Source organism: Haliotis asinina, chromosome 8 (genome assembly GCF_037392515.1).
Source record: "Haliotis asinina isolate JCU_RB_2024 chromosome 8, JCU_Hal_asi_v2, whole genome shotgun sequence".
NCBI lineage: Eukaryota > Metazoa > Mollusca > Gastropoda > Lepetellida > Haliotidae > Haliotis > Haliotis asinina.
The window spans coordinates 52,276,926-52,299,672 of record NC_090287.1 but is presented as its reverse complement, the minus strand read 5'-3'; the positions used below and the strand labels follow the sequence as shown (position 1 = coordinate 52,299,672).

Sequence of the window (22,747 nt, the reverse complement as noted above, 5' to 3'; positions counted from 1 at the left end):
GTGAACCATGTTCAATATAAAAACAACAGACACCAATTATTTACATTTATTGCTGCCATGTAGGATGTTACACATTAGAATGTATACAATTGTGAGACAGCACTGACCTAGCAGGAGCCATCACATTACAGGGAATGAATGTGAATTAAGTTCTGGCAAGCCAAAGAAATGATGTGTTTCACTCGGGAATTAAGAATCTTCACATACAAAAATGAAAGTCACAATCTATGTAGGTGATGAAATGGATATAGAAATGATTGATACCCACATATGTACACTAGAATCTGTAAAAATGTCTGTTTCCGAGTTATGTTTCAAATAATTCATCTTTCCCAGAGTATGGGAACATTGGGAACTTGACAGAATCTGGTCCAGAACAGATGTTGTACACATGATAGTAAAGAAACAACGGGACGATGGCACAAACCCCAAATTCACAACTGTGAAATGAAGTTTTTGGTTTTTTTTTTAAATACTGTCCAGAATCAAGTGTGATGTCCATTCATTCCTTGAAAGAAGATCTGGAATTTAGTGAAGCAAGACATTTCTTCAACGAATCTCAAAAGTAATTCATAATTAGAGATAGGACAAGACCTGAAATATGTGTGAAAGTCTATACAGGTGGTTTCGAGGTTCCACTCAGCTAAGAGCAGCTGACATAACATCCTATACTGACAGTAATAGTTGCACATTGTGTCTCTGCACATCGCTCCACAAGCGATGTCACTCAGCACTTGTAGAATAATACAAACATTCTCCCATTCAGCAGGCACTCTTCTTTCATGTATCCATCCACTCAAAATCATGTATAAAAGGTTCAACCAGTTTCACTTGACCAATCCCAGCTTCTTGGCTTCTGTCTCATAAACTAATAATCTCCACATTTTGACCACAAACACCTCTGCCTCTTCATCCAGAACCTGAAAAATAACACCGTAATCTTTAAATTGCCAGCATAAGAGAAATTGCAAAATGAGTTAATGAGAGGCAGCAACTACTTTAAGATCACATTCTGCAATATTCAAGCAAAATCAAAGCCAGTGAAGTAACAGTCCTGGATGCATCAGGACACAAAAATTATGTGATCAGCTAATCACTAGGGACAAAGACCATGATGATACAGTAGCAGGCACATTGACAGTTAACAAAATTTGAAATTTCTTGACAGTAATCCTTGAGTTGAGTGAAGACTACTCAGTGTAGATCGGTGGTGGCCTACGACAAACCAGCCGATAACTATATTGAATTCATTCACAAGCCTCATAGCTGATTTCAGCTTAATCAAATCATTAAGGGTGTCAGGTTGTCAAGTTGTACGAAACTTTGAAAGGAGTTTTAATTACATCATGGCATGTCAACCTAATATGCAAGACTATTTTTGGGAGCATGTTGTGTTGACCGAGCTTGACCTACCATGGCTACATCATTCTGTATACTTTGTGGTGTGCTCCTGGCAACAACTTTCTGACAGATAAAGTCTGTCAGTGTAGGTTCCTCCTCTCCAATGTACTCGATGATCTTCTTGTTCACCCATGGTTTGATGCGCTTGTCCATTAGACTCTGAAAAAACACAAACAGCAAAGCCATATGAAGTCTTAGTTCCATCTGGTCACACATACATCCAAGTCAAACCTGACAACTACATCCCTGCTAAGTTATATTTAATGGAGTGTAGTTATTACTGCCAGATGAATATCTATGAGACCACAAACTCAAACCACCTTTTATCAAAATCACAATATTTCAGCACTGTCTTTAGAAAAGTATGAAAGTTTTCAAGTGACTCCTTCTTGTTTTGTGAAATCTGTCTTACCTGGTCCACAATATTCCAATCAAGTTTGTAGTTAAACAATTCATCTTTGGCTGTGGGAATGCTTTCAATAAGGTGTTTAATACGCTGTCGCTTTTCCTCTGCAGTTGATGGCTTTTTGTCCCCTTTCTCTTCATCATAATCCAGTGGGATCAACTTCCTCTTTTTAGAGTCCATACTGTCTTCATCATCTTGATTAAATACATCCCCTACTGTCAGCTTCTTCCTCTTGGTGCCACTTCCCTCGCTCGGACTTGCTGACCCTAAAAAAAGAAACGAAACTAACAGCTTTTCTTTGAAGCAATGTCCTTTGTTGTCAGTGAGTGAGTATGGTTTTGGCATTAGTATATCACAGCAGGGAACACCAGAAATGGGCTTCACACATTGTACCCATGTGGAGAATCAAGTCTAGGTCTTTGGTGTGAAGAGATGATGCTATTACCACTAGGCCAAACCATCGCCAATTTTGTTTTCAAAGTACAAGCACTAGTGACACTATATTATCAGACACATTTGGTTTCTTTACACTAGTTTATAACATAACTGAACAAAGGCAGTCCAAAAAGCATGTGATATAAGCTGGCTTGAGAGCATCAACACCACCTACTATATCTGAGTGATTTTTCCTGTTTACCGTAGTTAATGTACAATATGGTTAAGGTAATATATATAGTTAAAATATCCTCTTCCTTTAAAATATTAAGAGCAACATACCCAGCTTGAGACCACTGAAGCCCAGTTTAGTAGGTTCATCCTTCGTGGCTTGGCTTATGATGGGTTGCTGGCTGTCATCTGAGTAATTGACGCTCGGGAAACTGCCCCTCGTGTCTTCATCTGATGAACTAGCTTCATTTGATGGAGGTGATGCTTTCACTTCCACTGGTTTCAGTGTTGGTTGCATCTTAGACTTAGAATCTGAGTCAGAGTTATGGACAACTGGTGGTGGTGGGAGTTCCTCCTTCACAACCTCCTTCTCTGGTGTGGATGGTTCGGATTCTTGTAGATGTAGTCGTGGTTGCAGGTGCTCCTCACGTTCTTTCTCCAGCTACAAGCAGGGAATTCAACTGGGTAACCACAGCTTTGAAATACATTTTCAGCAAAATATGGGAAAGTCAAAACACGCATTTACAAAATCTGACATGGCAAATCTGATTTGATGAAGATCATAGCATATCTTATAATTGGACGCATGATCAATGGACACAACCAAGAAAAGCAATTCTGCCTCAGAAATCTTCAGATCCTCAGAATCACATGATAGTTAAATCCTCTAATGGATTCCTCCAAGGGTCAGTGATGGCAAGTTGTATACATGAGCTTGCAGAGTTTTAGCAATATTCAAGCCATACCAGAGCTGAAGAGAGTGAGTGCGTTTAGTTTAATGCTGCTTTAAACAACATTCCAGCAATATCATGGCGGGAGCCACCAAGAAATCTACTTCACTGATTCTACCCACGAGGATAATCTAACCTGGGTATTCGGTGCAACGAGCGAATGCTTTAATTTTTAGGCTATTTAACTGCAAGGAATGGGTATTTTCCACGAAAAGCTATGACATGTTGCTTTTCTGTTGCACAGAGCAATACCGATCATCTTACCCTTGCAAGTTCTGCATCTGGATCAGGATGACCTTCCTCCATGAGCTTCCTTCTTAGTTCTTCATATTCTTCCTTTTCCCTCTGTCTATCTCTGGAGTCTGCTTCCTTCTCTTTTTCTCTCTCCTTCAGTCTTCGAGCTAATGCACTTCCCCTGTAATCAAGCATTTTAATAATGAAACTATCCTGACAACAACATGATTTTTATTTGTGTATTTCCTATGTGCAAATATTTGCATGAGCAAGGCCAAATTGTATAACAGAGGTACTGTTTCTGGGATATTTATTTTTAATCACAAGTACATGAGGAATACATTGTAATCAATGAATTCACAGGTGTCTCAAAGCATGTCGGCAGACCACAATTACTTTTTAATTTATGAACTCAATAAATGTCTAAACATGAATTAGAGACCAAACAAGATTCCTGGTTTTGAACTTACTTGAAATACTTGGGGTCATCTCTGAGATCATCGTAATCTTCTAAGAATTCTTTCAACCTTCTTGCTTCTCTTTGCTGAAAAAGGATCATTGTGAAAGACTGACATAAAAACAGATCACTTTTCAATATTATACTTTGTTAACTTGACAGAGAAAGTAATAACAGGCCGATTTCCAAATGTAGATTTGTGAAATCATAAAAAAAAATCATTAAAAAATTAAATTAAATGTACTGTTGCTGTCAATCAGATACTGGGATCTGCTCACAACCATAATTAAGCACTGAATCCAATATGTGATTGACTTTGATGGATATTACTCTTAATCTCACCTCTTCAGCTTTTCGCTCCTCTTCCCTCTCTTTCTCTTTGTCATATTCTCGAGATTTCTTCCTTTCTCTTGCCTCCCAGTTTTTCAATCTCTGTTACACATGAACATTTGCATATATTAATAACCATATTTCTTTGTGTTGTGTACATTTTGTATGAATTGTATGAAAAATTCACGATCTGGTTTGAAGCGAAGATTACATCATTACTCTCAGATGTTTAAACACTTAAACTAACAGCATGGCAAACATTTAATGAGTGAGTTTTGTTTAGTTTAGTTTTACGCTCAGGAACATTCTTGCTATATGGCGGCGGTCTGTAAATAATCGAGTCGGAACCAGACAATACAGTGGTCAACAACGATCAGCATCGATCTTCGCAGTTAGGAACCAATGACATGTGTCCAAGTCAGCGAATCCGACCACCTGATCCCGTTAGTCGCCTCTTACGACGAGCACAGTCGCCTTTCATTGCAAGCATGGTATGCTGAAGGCCTCTTCTACCCTGCAACCTTCACGGGTCCCAAAGCATAATGATGAAAACGAAATCTGATATTAAATGAGAGTCTGACCACCTGGTCCTGTAAGTTGCCTCATGATATGCATAGTCGCCATTTAAGGAAAGCATAGGTTGCTGAAGACCCTATTCTACCCTGCATCGTCATGGTTCAGCAAACATTTGAACATATGCATTGAAATCACCTCCTGGTATGCCGCTTCTTTCTCTCTCAGCTTTTTCTCCAGCTTCCGTCTCTCATAAGCTTCTTCCTCTTCTTCCAATTCTCTTTCCTTCCTCCTGAAATGGGCATTACAAAATTGTGTGAAATTGTGCACAATACTAAAATAATCAGTAGACAAATCATGCATCTTTACCTGATCTTCTGTCTTACAAATCAAGACTAGCTCTCATGATTTGACAAATCGAAATCAAAATAAAAAATATAAACCAGTAAAAGTACGAGTCAGAATACTGGCCTTCAGTAACCATGGCTCATCGTAAGAGGTGACTAATGGGATCAGGTGGTCAGGCTCTCTGACTTGGTTGTTACACAACATCAGTTCCCACTTGCGCACATCAATGTTCATGTGGTTCATCACCAGATTGTCTGGTACAGACTCAACTATTTACAGAATGCAGCCACACAGCTGGAACATTGCCGAGTGTGGGGTAAAGCTAAACTCACTGACAAAATATATACTGAACTATGAAATATCTTTGCTTGGTTTCAGAAGTGCTCAAATTCCTTTAGCTTAGACTATTTCCCTTTCAAAGGGGAGTAATAGACTCTATTCCTTCCCTGAAATGATATCTCACCGTTCTCTTGATCTGTCTCTTGATCTGTCACGTGATCTTGATCGTCTTCTGGATCTTCTTGGTGATGGTGACCTAGACCGGGATCGTGTTTTTTCTCTTAGAGCCTTTTCCCTTTCCCTCATTCTTTCCCTCTCTTTTTCTCTCATCCTTTCTCGCTCACGACGCCTCTGTTTATCTTCAGACCGCCGTTCACGCTCTGTGGCATCTGCATCTTCTTCTTCATCCTACAAAAGCGAGCAATGTAATTCTTAGGAACAGGTTTAAGATAGAAAAAAAGCTCACATTCCCAACACTATCAGAATATTTACATAAGAACATAAATGACAGCATAAGACTTATGAGCTGATCTTAATTGTGATTCTGTCAAAATCTTCAGGGTGACTTCACAACTAAACTCATCTCAGGATGTCTGACCCATACCTTGCGAAAGACAGTGATTACTCAACCGAACTGTACATTTTCTGATGAAAGCAAAAGAACATGCACATTTACAACCGGCAAAGAAATATGAACAAGTGACATAAAAAGATGGTGAACTTATGGAGGTAGGTTTCTAGTTTATGAGGAAGACAATTGCAGTGAACACTGACATCATATGAACATGACTGATGTAACCAAGATCAGAAAAAGAAAAAATATTTTCAGCAAGTTGTGACCCACATCTGAAGAACTCGATAATACTAAATAACACTCAAATATTCATGATACAGCTTTCAAACTGCTTAATTTTGATGGATACTGTATATAATTCTTTGGATTTATTACAGGGCAACGGGATATGGTATGCAAAGTAACACAGGAAAAGGTACAAATGTAAACATATGGACTGACAAGAATGAATGCTGGTGAATTGATCAGTCAAACATTCCCATTCAATCAACTGGCCAGGCTGAATGGCCACATGTGCATATAGACATGTTAATGACAAGAGCAAAATGCATAAAACCACGCATGTCTGCTTAAAGTTAGCAAACTACACTGATGGTAAGTGTACTTCTCTGACCGCTCATCTGTCTCCTGACAGTCTCCACTTCAACTCCTGTTAACAAAGTATGGCTAGCAAATATCCTTCAATCAGGTAGCTGCTAGTAGATCAAAAAGTAAATGTGTTATCCCCAAAAACCCATCCCAGCAAAGAGAATAGAAGAAGAAAGAAAGCAATCCCAACCCATTTGTTTTTGAACAGGTGCTGTAATGTTTGTGTGACTACAAATACAACACATACACGGAAGGCTGAAACAAAAGGAAACCTGATAAAGCACAGTATTGACACAAAAAGATTTGTGTCCATCTTACTACCAACTTACCCACACACAACCATCTCCAAGGTATAACTTAACTGAGATTTCCATTCAACACTTGGCTTTACCCAAGCTTACATCTGTGAAGAGATTTACCCTTGAGCTCCTGAAAAGTGTTCAACTAATACCTGTCTAAATAAATATGCAAAGAGTAAATACAACAACAGCAGGAAAAAAAGCCACTAACCTTAACATCTATCTGCCATCTCCAAGAGTAACGACTTTCAAAAATAATTTTAGGGGCACTAACCTTATTTTAATCTTGTCAGGTGGACATCCAAGTCGCGAGAGACAGAGTTACGTGTGAAACATCCAAAGCACAGGTGCAACTATTCCAAGTTACCGAATATATTGTTCACATGTGGTGTTATGTTTTGGTTTTGGAAACGTTCCAAGGACTGAAGTTGGAACAGTCAAATGTAATTAGGCTTGCTGGAAATTACACTGAAGCTTTTCTTCAGCCCATGCAGACAAGCTGATAGAGCTAACCGAAACCAGGACAACTCTAAAAGGCAACTAGGAAGAAACTACTCGGAGCATCACTCACCCATCTTGAGGCATCGTGGGATATGCGTAACATATATCACAAACAATATTGTGGCAACACTTACCAAAAGGGGCCTTCAATATATTTTTTACAGCTATTCATGTTGCTCAGATGCTTGCCAGATAGCAGAATCTAGTGTTTTTAGGTAATGAAATACAGCCTATTAATTTCAAGTCAGATTAAAACGGATAGTAATTGCAAAGCAGTATTTAATTTCAGCTTTTTTGTCTCCGCTATTTCATGACAATATAGTTCAAGATGATCACTTATACGCAATGAGAAGCGCAAACAAGTTTGAATGACACAAAGACATTAAGTGTAACAAATCAATTAACCAATTTTCAAATCAGGAAGATTTCACGCAACAGGATACATCTGTTGAATCAACAAACGAACAAGGATCAATCATGTCATTAATTATCTGTGAAGCCGGAATTTTGGCATAATCTGATAGGGAAAATTTCTCGCCTTTCTTGAAAGTTACCACCTGAATATTCCAACTGGTCCCAATTACAAAATGCCAAGATTCCAAGTCCACACAGACCTGTATTGTTTGAGACAAATAAGAAGCATGATTAAAGACTACATGTGTTAGGGCATATAGTTACCTTGTGTAAATCACGAAAGGACTGGATTTCCCTGTTTATTATTTGAAGCTTGTCTTCTTCAAGTTCCATATCATCAAGACCCTAAAATAAACAGAAGGCAGGATTGAAACCAGACAGCCTTTCTCTTATGAAGTTCATTTTTACCACAACATACTTTAGTTACGTTGAACATTCGACAAATTTTTTACTGAGCAGTGGACATAAAAATAAAAATCACTGGGAAAGAACATTTTATGTATATTTTGTACACATCTTTCAACATGAATGATGCTTGGTTTTCAGCAAGAAATTTTAATTGCAGAACATCAGACACAGAAACACTGCCATACCGTATCTGCTATGATTCCCTTGTCTTCCTTCTTCTTTGGCCTTTCTTTAGGTTCTTTGTCTTGTTCTGTAATGGATGTTAATTTATGTAGCTTTTTGTTGCAAGCACACTAATAAAGGGCAATTTGAAAATAAAAGATTTCCAGGACCACACACTTCTGAAGACATGCAGGAAATGATATGACTGCTTACCAGAGTATGAAGGTTTTGACAATTCGAATGTATATTCTCTCATGATGGCCTCCAGACCAGCTCTGGCCACACGATCTTCTCGCTTTCCATCCTCATCGAGTTCATCATCATCTTCTAGAGGTTTAGTTTCTTCTTCCCCTTCCTTCTCTCCATTAGACTGCTTATCATCACCATTCTCTGAACTGGCATCCTTTGCTTTCTTTTTCGCTCGATATTCATCTAACAATGTTTTTGTTTTGGCATCCACTTTAACCTTTATGAAACAAAAAATTAAGCTTGGCCTTATATAAATTAGACTGCTGTAAACAGTATATTACTTAGATCATGGAGTCAGCTCAGTGAGTCCACAGAGATGCAGGTAGGCGAATATGTATAACTTTTTCAGACATTAGTCCACTCACACTCCTTCTGTCAAATATCTAGATTGTAGATGGTAAAGTTCTGTAACTTTACAGAAAACTGGCCAGTGACCATTTGCAGAGTCAATTCTGACGACAAAATTTTCAAAAATCTGAATACTGATCATTTAGTCTCAGCAAAATAAATCATTTTACTCACAACTAATTTTTTATCAGCAATATTCCATTCATTGAGCAGTCGAATACATCGCAACGTTGCCTCTGGGTCTTCGTATTCACAGAAACCAAAAGCTGAAAATATGACGAAATTATTGAAAATACATGTCTGTTGCAATTTTGATAAGTTAATAATTGAAAGTAAACACTTGTTGCCATTTTATTTATTGTAGCCAGTTATTTTATAAAGACAAGCATCCCACTTACCTTGCAATTTTCCAGAGGCTCCCTGAACTCTTTTCCAACTGAGTACATTTCCGCACCTCTGAAAATATCAATAACAAATTGCTAAATTGATCATGGTGTAGATGATTAAGCATATAATTCCTTACATTTGCCATTGGACTAAAAGAATTTGCTAATAGGCCCACACTAAAGAATTTACAAAGCACATCATGGCCACACAGCTACAGTGACAATTTGTAATTACAAACATGATGAAAAGTACTATGTTCGTCATCTCTTTCTGGCCAGTTTGACAATTTGTGAAGTAGGAAAAGGCCTTTGTGCACCTTTGCTTTTTGTTGTTGTGCACAAACAAACATATGGAAAATATTGCACACACGAGTCACTCATATAGTGGAAACTCTCAAGACTGGCATCTGTCCAATCCGGCAAGTTGTCATCACTGGCATAAAATCTCAGTCGCATCTGTGGCTTGTACATCTATCATGAGTTCTACAATCAACTGCCATCAGTAGCTGCTGCCGGTAAATTTTGTAATGCATAAAGTTGCCTTTCATCAGTAAATTTCATAAAATTGCAGTTAACGTCTTGGCACATCTAAGTATAGACTACAACACATTGCGCATATGCAGACCATGCCATGCCATGTGATTGGCTGATACAGACATTCTCACACTGCCACTGATATTATCCTCCCTGTTGTCTATTTATAGCCGTAGCACGTGGTAATCATTGCAAGCATAGTGAATGTTGAATCGAATAATATTATTGTAATGTGGGTCTAATGAATATATTCTCAAAAAAAAATTTAAAAAACAAGCAACACACAACACACTCTGCAACACATTTTTAAAAGGTGTTTCTTTATAAATACTTTCTCCCTGAATAAAAAACTAGTTCAGACAGAATTTTCAGACCCTGTCGGTATAAGCCACCAAAAACACTGACAATGCAATCAGCTTAATCATCTGCCAACATGACAGTGGTCTGTGACTGACACAACTTGCACTGACTTACACAAATGGGAAGCCATGACATGCATCTACAATGTCAGTGAGTCTGACCACCCTGTCCCACTAGTTGCCTTGTACATCAAAATCCCATAAATCCTGTAGTATAATTATGGTAATGCAACAACATAGCATACCTGTAACATCTGTTTTATCATCATGTCAGGAGCTCTGTCACTGATATTGCCTATGAATACTGTTGTGACCGGTGGCTTCTCATCTTTCTTGTCATCCTGAAACAGACACAGAAACATTAAACATCTTACATTAACCAATGGGGAGTAACACACAAACCACAAAAGCTCCTGTGCCCCAATTAAAACTTCCATATATTGTCCAAAAAAAAAATCTTTGTGTTTTGTCTAAACAAGAATAGATGGTCAAACATAAAGTAAGTTTCCTGTACTTTCATACAATTCACAACTGGCCTTCACACCACTCCTGTTTTATTCTGAAAACGTAGCACAAAATTCAGAACGGACCACTACAAGATGTATTTTTCAAACTGTGTTACACTTAACAGTGCACTATTAGCACTACACCACACATTTTTCAATTGCATAATATTTGTTGTTTAATTGTGGCTAAAAATATCAGTACTTTCATAATGGCAGAAGGGATGGTTTAAATCCACCTAAGGTCCATGCAGGTAGTCAATATATTGCAAGTCTCCATGGTCCCTAGAATGGTGATCTACCTTCAGTTGTTGGCAACCCACAGCATTTTTCAATATGTTGTATTATCATATTTTGAAATAATATTTTAGAAATATATGCTAGATTTATTTCTTATTACTGTGATATTGCTCTTACTGTTCTTTCTGGACAGGTTCTAAAAATTTGCGCATTTTAAGTCATCACACGGCTGAAGTACTGCCGCTGTGACTTTAAATCATAACACATTTAATCATTACCCATGCGTGCTGTAAAAAACATGTGCCACAGTCTGCACCGGTTTTGGAGTAGTACAAGATGCCATAATGGCTATTTAATGACATAACAGCCATGTCTTCACACCATCAGCTTATTTTTCAAAACCTTTTTCCCACTGTGTAGTTTCACTTGCATGCAACAAATAGCTCATTGCTAACCCGGCAATTGACTCTGATTGTGAAACAGTATTTGCCTGTTAAACCAACAGTCCTCTAATGATTTGTATGTTTTTTCTGTTGGTAAGAGCATGTGGAAGCTAATGACACTAACCATTTTCAATTTGTTTACAGAAAGCCACTATTTGATTCATCAATATTAATGGATGGGTCAATCAATGATGGGTTAACAAACCAAGATTGTTATTTTATCTCTTCCCTTTAGAGTTATTCAAGAATTTTTTAATTGTGATTATTTAGACGTGGAAAAGCTGAAGTCCAACTGGCTTGAATTGATTTTGATGTTTTGGTAAATATGCATTAGTTTGACAGAGCGTAAGGATAAATATTTACTGTTTTTTCATACCCTTCCATTTATTTTTCTTGAGTATTTCAACTTTTCCACAGCATATTGTATGCAAATGTGCAAATTTTCTGGAGCTCTGATGCCTCTCCTGCAATATTCATATTGTTCCGCAGCACACTGAAGTGCAATAACCTGTCGATGACAGCTTCTCAGATGAGAAACTAGGGACATGGACTGTGTTCCTCAGAAGCTGACATCCATATATTATCACATTTTATATGCATCATGTCGAATTGCTGTTCAAAGATTATATTCCACAATATTCTTGGTGTGAGATTCATCTTGTAAGCTACAATCAGCAAGATTCCTTGAGTTTTATGATAACATGTAAATTTCTTCAAGGGCTGAGACATAATGAACAATATCAAACTTACTGAGGTATCGGTATCATTATATCCAATGAACCAAATAAGCAGTGTTGGGAATCAATCTCTAAAATCGTAATTGATAATTGATGTCTTCTAGGGGGTATTTACAAATCTTGCAGGTACAGAATTCGTTTATGTTATTCCTGTAGATAATAAAGAGTGTTATTGACTAAAAAGTTTTCAAGCGATTATTGAAGTCTGATTGTCAAACAATCAATACCCCAATTATTTGATTGATCTGTGCACCACTATGAATAACCATGCCTATTCAATCCGTTCAAACCTCTTATTCTAGCAAGGCAAAGCATGTGGCAAATTCTTTCCTAAACTCCACAAAGGGATGGTTATTGTTGTTTTGTAGGAAGTTATTTTGCTAAACTGGCATACAGACCAAATTTTCGAGTGTGGATAGTTACCTTTGGTATTTCTTGAGGAACAAGTTTCTTGGAGGACTTGACGCTATTCTGATTTGATGAGCTAGATGATGCAACAATTGGTCTCATCATCTGAAGATAAATGACAAGTTTGTGACAAATGATTTGAAATGATTTACTATTCATATGATGTGTCATAATCAGTTTTACTGACACAACCCAAGACTGAATGAAATAAATACATATAAAGTTAAATACAAGCATGACAAGTACAAAGATACTTCATATCACAAAACTATAATGTCCATTATTATCAATTGCATAAAATTTCCATGACCCAACCATGATTATGATAACAGCTGAGTTTAGATTGACAGCAGTAATGAAAGTGTTTTGTCAATAACTTATTAATTACAGACAATAAGAAACATTTTATCGAAATAACTTACCGGAGGTGGTGCCATCATTCCCATGCCCATTGGCATCATGCCTGAAACAAAACAAAATTTACAAGTAAAGCAAGACTAGTTGGGTAAATGCAGGTCTAGTGGCAAGCTTTGACACAGAATTTTTGTTCTGACCTTGGTCATTCTTTATACAGGGCATTTCAGCTGACAATCTAAAAATATCTACCTAAAACAGGTTCGTTAAAGATTGAGTCTGGGTTAGGATTAATGCCACTTTTATCAATATTCCAGCAATTACACAGACATCAGACATACACTGTACCATTTGGGAAATCGAACCCAAATCTTTGGTGTGACAAGCCAACACTTGATTCACTAGACTACTCAACCATACAAGCACTGGCATGGAAAAAATAAAGTAAGGCTCTGTTCCAATTATGCATGCAAGGACCACAATTCCAAAATTCCAGGGTATGTGCTGATTATCGACTATCACATATGAGGCCTTAGTCAATCAACTACCATGACTAGAAAAATAAAATATGTTACATACCCATTGGAGCAAAGGTATAGCCTGATTGATGCATCATTCCTGGTCCCATAGGAGGCATCCCTATAGGCTGTCTTGATGGAAAGGACATAATAAAACCTGAAATAGAAATTATCCAAGGAAAATATATTACAAATGAAAAACAAAAACAAAGTGTCTCAACAAGAACACTGGATGTCTAGTGGTGGATATGTGAAAATACTCTGTTCAGAAATTCAAAACTACCAAAGGCACCAATACAGACCAGACCAATCTATGCGCCAAGTTCAGTGAAGAAATAGAGAACTGTTTTAGAATTCTGCCCTAGAAAGGAGCACCTGTCTTAGTCAAAGTCAAACATGTTTATATGGAAATGCAAAAAATACATTATTTAGAATTCCAAAACTCCTAAAAGGCATGAGAATGCCACCAGATCTATATATGTGCCAAATTTGGTGAAGAAACTGTGAACGCTCTTAAGTTCTACTCTGCACAAAAAACATAATGAAAGTCGAAGCCATGTTTCTGGACTTCCACTTTCTGTTGTAGATGCATGATATGCAGCTAAATGATATAATGTAAACATGGTTAAAACCAAACTCAAAAAAACATGTAAACACCTAAAAACAAAAACAATCACGCTACTTACATCCATCTATCATCATTCAAAACAAAGAATTAGGCCATGGATAATGCTTGTGTGTAGATTTCATTGCTCAAACCCCCTAGTTATTAGCAAAAACTGAATATGAGCCCCTTTAAAACAAACATTTGAATACAATATGGACATCTCTACCTCGATATTCACTCTTGGTAAAACGCTCATCAGCATGGTGACCACTTCCTCCACATGCTCAAAGTTGTCAAAATCATAACCAAGACGGATCTTATTATCTGTGATTTGAATCATTTATGCAATACTTAAATATGTTTCGTTGTAATCCAACTCACCGCAACAATGACAATCTCAGTCATATGTCTAAATTTAACATTTGTTCTCAAGTTGCAACGGTACCCACCAGTACAAGTAAAACCTACAGATGTTTCAGCAATAATAATTGAAGTAGATCAAGGTCCGCGAAAATTGTTATTTTTTCAAATTGTTATAATAGGGCAGTAAACTTCAAAGTTTATTCTTCATAAGTTTACACAGTTAGAAGCACAGCAGGCAGTCGTTGGTAGCTATACAAGAGCTGAACATTAAGTTTCGTACGCAAGAAAAAATCGAACGTAATAAAAAGAGGCATGGCGACGAGAGAAGACAGCCTTCTAAGACACAATACCGATCACAAAGTTACGAACACGTGTACTACAAATTCAGGCGGGAACAAATCTAGAATTAACATAAAACCTAATGGTAAAACATTTACTCGATAATTACCTCTTAGAGTAACATCAAACCGGCACGATTGTTGCAATTTTCACCAAACACAGCTAATGCAAATGGCTGCACCACTGCAGTTGTGACGTCACAAGCACATGCTCAAGGGACATAACCCCTGTTAGGGTGAATTTATAAACCCACAAGTAAGAGGAGCAATGTTCTGTTACTGCCTGTTCCTGCACTTACTCTTAGTCCCTGAATATATATCTAATGCTGATTGTAACAAATAAGCCTATTTAAATTTAAAAGGAGCCCCAGGGCCACCAGAGAATAGGAACCTGAACCTGCCGAAATCTAGACTTGCTTCCTTTAGGGCTTCGGCATTGCAGGGAAGGCAAGGCAGTGTGGAAAATAATGTGGTTGTGGAACAGGCGAGACAGTTTAATGTTCCGTGAATGGCCGTTTACGAGCGTTTTTATTGCACTTATATCTAAAGCGTAAGCATCATCTAAAACAAATACTATTATTTCATGAATGTGCAAATCCTTTATGTAGTTAGTAGTCATCAAACATTTTCTTAACATAGTTTCAGCTCAAACTTCCACTTTATTAATGATTGTGAAATACACACACACACGCACACACACACACACACACACGTATATATATATATATATATGCTGTCTTTTTTTTACATATACGCGTGATGAAACATCTATCATTCCCACCATGCACGTATTACCATATCACCATAAAGTAGTTATAAATGATATAAGGCGTTGTCCATCTAAAATCATGCCAGCTTTGAACCCTAGCACTCCCAAGGGGAGCAGTTCTGGCATCTTATTACATTACTTTAGATCGCTGGCACAAGAAGAGTTCAAGGATGAAAGTTTGAGCAATACAATGAAACAGCCACACACACGTGTAACCCATCATTGTTTTAGCCTGCATAAAGAAGTGTGTTTGTGTTTATTTCTTATTTATTTATTAGTTATAAATAGGGGGGGGGGGGGATTTGCAGTAGTGCTCAGACCAACGAAACTATTGGTTCCTACGCAGATAATATTATCCACACTAACTTGGGGTAACAACGGCAAACAAACCTTATGCAGATGGATTGCATGAGGACCATGCCTCAAACTGCTGAGCCCCCTGACTACCTCCCACTCCCCGATCCTTCTTCCCCTCTCCCATCCACCCCCTTTCTAAATTCTTGGATCTGTCCATATCAAATATCGTACATGCGAACATCTGCGTTTTGGTGTACAGTTTTGATAAGAATTCGCAATTTTTAACCGACTTTCATCATGTATTTGAACGCACGACAATATATCAGTTCATGTGAATGGGATATTTTGCAAATCTAATTTAAAACATTTGCTTGTAGTAAGTGACCATGTTCACACTATTGGGTCTAAACCTTTGATGGATATCACACAGAGGAGGACACCGTGTCACCGTGCACTACATATGCAAACACAAACTGTCAAGCTTAAATTACCCGAGTTTTTGTAAAACATATTTCAGCAAATGATGTATGAGCGTAATTATGTAGTAATAGCAACCATTACAGCATTCTCCACATGTCATACATCCACGTGTAATGGTCGCGCTTCAGCAGCACTCACTGTTTTCTGTCTAATTACATTAAACACCGTAAACCATCTTAATAAATCATAGAAATGAATGTATCTTAAACACATGCCATTGGCCGAGCATAGGACACGCCCGTTTGACTCAAAATCCATCGTCATTGCGCGGTAAGCGTTACAGCTCGGAAAAGTATATTAGGTCTGAAAACATTATTCGACAATCTACTGATGCCATCTAAAAGTGCCACAGTGGAAAACATTTATTATACTTTACGTGTTCCATACGAAATTCTCAATAATAGAAATGTTAATGAGAACAAAATAGCACCAAAAACATCATTGAGTGACATTTAATAGTTGGAGCGAGTGAGTTTAGTTTAACTCCGCTTTCAGCAATATTCTACACAGCAATGTCACGGCGGGGGACATAAAAATGGGTTAACACATTGTACTCATGTGGATAAGAACCCGGGTCATCGGCATGGCGAGCGAACGCTGTAACCTCTAGGCTACCACATCGTCCTTTCGGGCATATGGTTGAACACGTTCATTATTAAAATTGGGAATTTGGCATAGGCTCTAACGATGTGATCAAGCAAATTACTGAAGCTGTTCAGGCCCCAGTGCTCAGTGCATAACTGATATATTTACAATCGCCACCATAGCAACGCCCGTCATCTATGCAAACACGTTTTGCATCATGAGTTCATAACAATTTATTACGTAATTCACCTTAAATCGGCGGTCGTCAAAACTGACTCGCTCCACGGATTGTGACATACGCAGTATATGGCTGATGGCTGGTAATACCTGATCCATGCATCAAACGTACAACCTGTGTTTGTAGAGCTCGTTCGGCCTCTATGCAGCTGTAAGCGGCGATTAGGTACTGTAGCTCACCGCCAACAATTTCAGACGTCAACACGCACCTACAGCCACCTAATACAGATAGATATTTTGTTTGTTTGCTTTGTTTGAACGCTGCAGTCAGCAATGTTCCACCTATATGATATCGGTCTGTAAATAATCGAGTCGGGACCAGACACCCCGTGATCAACAGCATGAGCATCGATCCACGTAAATAAGATACAATGACACGTGGCAACACCTCTGTGAGAATGACCACCAGTTTCCGAATTAAAACTGATTAAAATCTACACTGAAAGGATCCCTTGTCTTAAACAGATATTAAATATACAGGCATTAAAGAGAAAATGATACCCCGTTTCCACCACTGGGACAGTGCATAGTGAGTCTCTCCGAAACAGGACAGTGGGGTAGCCTAGTAGTTAAAGCACTCGTTCGTCCACAGCGCCCGGGTTCCATTCCTGACATGGGTACTATGTGTGAAGTCAATTCCTGGTGTCCTTCTACGTCACATTGCTGGTATATTGCTCAAATGCACTCACACACCTTCTCTGAACCATATTTGTTTCTGTTCCACGGAAACCTTTCAGTCATGCAAAAGCTCGCAGGCTTTGAGGCTGAGCTTCTGCCCATTACGTGATCTATCTCGTCATTTATCATATGGAGTGGCCACTTCGTAATGAACGTGGAACAAAGCTGTACACTGAAAACTATAAGTTCCATTTTGACCGTCAGAAGGGATACGCGATCGATATGGCTCTTAAAGTCATATTTATAAATGTCATCTGTGCACAGCATTTTCTCTTTTAAACGGTCGCATGTACAATTCTTACAGATACTCGTCGGAACAATGTGTGATGCCCATTTATTTTAGTACCCCGCCGTGATATTGCTGGAATATTACCCAAAGCGGCGTAACCATACTCCCTCACTCTGTCAAATACACTTACTTTAACCTCCTCGCACAATCAAAACAGGACACATAAACTTTCATGATCAGGTTCCAACTAATGATGCCATCAGATTTATCTTCGCTACCGTAGTTGAAAAGTTCCCCGAATGCATCTTTTGTCAAAATACTGAGCTATTTCATAAATCATTCTTCATCATGAACTCGGCTGCAAAATCGATTCCCAGTCTTTTTTCAGGATCCCGGAGTTTACCTGAGGAAGTACGGTACAAACGAGACTAACTCCATGTGTCTGAATATGTAACTTTATAAACAAAGTAACAGTAAACAAATAAAGCTGAATATGTTCCAAAGTGACATGAGAGATTCGAATCCGTGGAAAATCCAGACACAATTGTTTCGATTCTTCAAAGGCATTTAGAAGTTAGCGTTGCAATACAGGACACATTTTTACGGATAGCAACTTCTTGAGTTTATTTTCACGACATTTTGGGGCTTATCCTAGCCCCCTCATCAAGTTGAGCTGAACTGAACAGTAAGGCTAACTGTTAACTCTGTCCACAATGTTATGACAACATAACAGACTTGGTAGTGAATGGTTCCAACTAACATGATTCATAGAATGAATAGATCTTATTTGGATATATAGTAGTGTTTTTGGACTAAATTAGAAATGACAGATCCTTATTATACCAAATTGTAAGTTTGGACATGTGCAGAGATTTTTTGATAAATGTATTGCATGTATAGCATGTAAAGTAATACTATTAATAGTACATAGAAGTTATTGTTCATCCATGGGTGCCCTTGTCGGTCTTTTACTACGATTGTTTTAATGATGCACCAGGCACTACGGAGGTAAACCCCTAGATCTCTGTTGATCTCCGGTACTAATCTTCTAATGAAGATTGGCTCTTCAGGGAGGACTTGGAGGAAGAAAGCCTGGATAATCTTCAGCTGATCCAGGAACCACCCTCAGCGATGAACTTCTGAAGAAAGTCCAGTCACTGACAACCGTCAGCAATACATCTCGGAACAATAAGATGAAAGGATGTCATACTAAGAAATTTAGTAACCTTCTGCAACATGCAAAAGCTCCCATCCCAGCGTTACTACTACTACCAACAGCCGTGAGAGATACTACAAGAAAACAATACTCAAAGCTCAGCTCAAAACCACTGACCACTGCTCAGACATCTCTCCTTTCAAAAGGCCTGAATTTCATCCCCACTTGCAACACCGTCAAATCGGATGAATTCCTCATCAGTATCGAAAGCGGCCTTCAACAACTGGTCCCCCCAGTGGTAATGTGGATTCTTTTCCGCCAATTATTGACGTTGGACACCAAGATTTGAGAGTGTTGCCAGTTGATAGAGTGATTTTGATATTTTACAATGTGTTCTGAGAGTACAGAGTTAAGGTCAGATTTTTCAACTGAAGTTTTGTGTTCTTTTAGTCTAATGTTAAAAGGCCGGCAAATTTCTCCAATGTAGCTGCTTCCACAAACACAAGAAATTTGGTATATACATCCTCTGGAATTGGACTCATCCTCATTCTGAGACAGAATTGGCGGGCACCGACCAAAAGCCCTTCAGGACAAAATCCCGCCGCTAATTAGAGCACCCCTGTCAAAATCCACTCGATTCATGTGCGGGGGGTGTCCCAAAAGTGGTCGGCCTCACCTGGACAGTTATAAAAGTGCTACGGTTTTCATGTTATATTTTTCTAAATATTATCTGTCAAGCTGAAGCAAATTGCTTTTGCCATGTTCCAGCCTCACGATCCCCGTTTTGTTCACTTTTTATCTTGCTGGGATGTCCTTTAAAAACATCCTCGTCGAAATATAAATCAAGCAACCCAAATCTTTGGGTGGTGATTATGACGTGAGATAATCCACACTATACTGAACATATTTTATATCACATTTTCTGAGCGCATGCCATAATCCGAGAGGTACCAAATGACAGACTGGTTTTCACTTTCTGCAATGTTCAAAGACATATTACCTCCAATGTGTTGTGACCCGTGAAGGTCCCGGGGTAGAATAGACCTTCAGCAACCCATGCTTGCCATAAAAGGCGACTATGCTTGTCGTAAGAGGCGACTAACGGGATCGGGTGGTCAGGCTCGCTGACTTGGTTGACACATGTCATCGGTTCCCAATTGCGCAGACCGATGCTCATGTTGTTGATCACTGGATTGTCTGGTCCAGACTCGATTATTTACACACCGCCGCCATATGGCTGGAATATTGCTGAGTGCAGCGTAAAACTAAACTCACTCACTCCCAATGTGTTGTGATGACAAATATCTCGTTAACCACATTAACCACGCATGAGAAATTTTGGATACACCTTTGCTAATGATTCCTTCAAAATACAAAGGAATTTTTTCTAACATTGGACATCGAATATAGTGAGGCCGACCATTTTGGGGACGCCCTCTCGTATTTCATAAAAGAATGACCATTTTCTCATGGCTCTAATATATTTAGTAAATCGCGAGTTTGGGGAAGTGGCTCGCTTGGCAAGAGGTATGACTACACAACACAACACCTGAGTAAAACAAACAAGGAATTGAGCGTACTGCAGTCACAGGATGAGTTATTACACAATCATTCGATAATTGTATGGATACAATTATTATAGTGACCAATCAGCTTTCAAAGAATACGTAGATTCGTTATACATAGTACATTAATCACGACGCACATTCAAAAGTATACAACGCTATGCCATTGTCAAATACTCTACACATTAAGTCAGAGGTCGTTTATACGATCTACATTGCACACAGTTACAGAACTGCATGTATTCATAACGTAATACAATTGATTAAATTTACTACACTGCCACCTCCTGATTTGTGACTGCCGTCCGTATTATATACCTAATCCAGTTATCGAAGATAATCGCGGTTACAGATAAAACTTGCGATAACGTTGTTATTGTGAATTTGAGATTATGTCGTTTATATGGACCAAGGCATCGATGGCCGGTCGTGAGTATGCCAAGAAGGTACACGTGGCATGCACGTGATTTGACCAGCGTGAACTACAAACATCCGTAAAGACAGAAGCATGCATTGCGCCTTGGTTCTGTTAGATTTAGAGAGACTGGTCACAGATTAAGTCCAATGCACGTAATCACTGTGACCCTTGACAGGTTTAACATTTAGGAACGTGGTCAGTTGGTCTGTAAATTTCCAGTGTTCAATAACACATACCGTTATGAAATATTGGTAAAACTTTGTCCAATTTTCCCGTGTTAATATATTTCATACAGTATTTTATGTAGGAAATGTATTTTATATTTTATGCAGTATGATTAACGTTTTTTATTGCTCGTACAAAGTGTGTTAAAAAGCCACTGGCCCGTGGCTAGTAAATCCAACCGGGACAGAAAATTTCCACTGTCACTGGCCAGACTGGTTAGTGAAATTGTATGCGGTCGTTTTCTAAATATATCACTTTCTCCGACTTGGTACGTTGTAATACAAAGGCAAGATTTTGAAACTCGTGCCATACTGACAATATATCTTATTATCGTGCGTGTTTGTTCCACATTTTAAATTCTGCATTCACACTACGGTCTAGTGAACTATTTTGTGGACTAGTAACTTTGAGGAATACCTAGCCCGACTGGCTAGCAAAGGCTGGAAACTAGTTTTGGCACACTTCCACGAGTATGTATTTTATAAAGCATTTCGAGTATTTTATCGAAGGTCCGGGATAAAATTGGCCTTCAGCCAACCCATGCTTGCCATAACAGGCGACTATGCCTATTGTAAGAGGCAACTAACGGGATCGGTTGGTCAGGCTCACTGACTTGGTGGACACGTCATCGGTTCCCAGTTGTGCAGATCGATGCTCATGCTGTTGATCACTGGATTGTCCGGTCCAGACTCGATTATGTACACACCGTCGCCTTATAGCTAGAATATTGCTGAATGTGGAGAAAACTATATTCACCCACTCAAGCATATTATGGCATAAAATGGAGAAAACGTGATATTTCTTATTCGAAAGTCTTCAAACCATAATTGAAATTGGATCAAACTAAAACTATTTTGCTAACTACATAATCAGTTAATATTAGGGTTATTACGTTATGAAGCATTTTTCATGACATTAATAATTTCTTGTTTATAGTCTTATTTTCCCTTTATTACATAAACTGACTGAGGTGCTTTTAGGTCACTTTTCGATGGGCTTTTGTACCAAGGAGCTTTTAACCTAGACACATCGGCACATTTTCACCGTGAGAATAATCGATACAGTATTTTTTCTATTAAACGCTTCACGCGATACACATTCTTCACCCTGCAAGGATATGTAATATTTCGTTTTAATGACAAGAATTACGCGTATCTGCGTTTAATCGATATAAAATTAATAATTTCCGTGGATTTGCATATTCAATTAAATAAGTAGATGATACAGATTTTTCTGTTTCTGAAAGTATATAATAAGCCATGATCACGATCATGCACTGGTGCAGTTTGTAAACGCAGTTTACGCTGTAAACAACCCTTGATAATACAGTATTCACAGTATTTTGAACACACAACAATGATATTCAAAAATATTTCATTCATAGAGAAGCTTGACAGCGCTGACGAGAGCCTAGACTGCTTCTATCTTCACAGGTAAGATTTGTTCAGCATAGAGTGCTCAAGCTGACGG

The 22,747-nt window shown here is 38.4% G+C and overlaps 1 protein-coding gene across 1 annotated transcript; it reads right to left on the bottom strand.

Annotated features, from left to right (window-relative positions):
* Positions 1 to 32: 32 nt before the first annotated feature.
* Positions 33 to 14,851, bottom strand: LOC137295059 (RNA-binding protein 25-like). Its single transcript, XM_067826329.1, has 19 exons — positions 14,749 to 14,851; positions 13,392 to 13,487; positions 12,881 to 12,921; positions 12,474 to 12,563; positions 10,373 to 10,468; positions 9,247 to 9,304; positions 9,023 to 9,114; positions 8,465 to 8,717; positions 8,275 to 8,339; positions 7,946 to 8,026; positions 5,490 to 5,713; positions 4,877 to 4,970; positions 4,178 to 4,267; positions 3,849 to 3,922; positions 3,409 to 3,559; positions 2,525 to 2,855; positions 1,814 to 2,073; positions 1,414 to 1,560; positions 33 to 920 (listed from the first exon to the last, which is right to left on the bottom strand). Exons 2-19 carry the CDS (start codon positions 13,477 to 13,479, stop codon positions 828 to 830), a joined length of 2,328 nt encoding a protein of 775 aa, XP_067682430.1. The 5' UTR covers positions 13,480 to 13,487; positions 14,749 to 14,851; the 3' UTR covers positions 33 to 827.
* Between the last annotated feature and the right edge of the window lie 7,896 nt (positions 14,852 to 22,747).

Excerpts from the sequence above, each read along its gene's own strand:
- LOC137295059 (XM_067826329.1), bottom strand. The coding sequence starts at position 13,479 with ATGTCCTTTCCATCAAGACAGCCTATAGGGATGCCTCCTATGGGACCA. Across the intron at positions 9,305-10,372 it reads TGATAAAACAGATGTTACAG|AGGTGCGGAAATGTACTCAG; the intron begins GTATGCTATGTT and ends TGATATTTTCAG. Across the intron at positions 8,718-9,022 it reads TTGCTGATAAAAAATTAGTT|GTTAAAGTGGATGCCAAAAC; the intron begins GTGAGTAAAATG and ends TGTTTCATAAAG.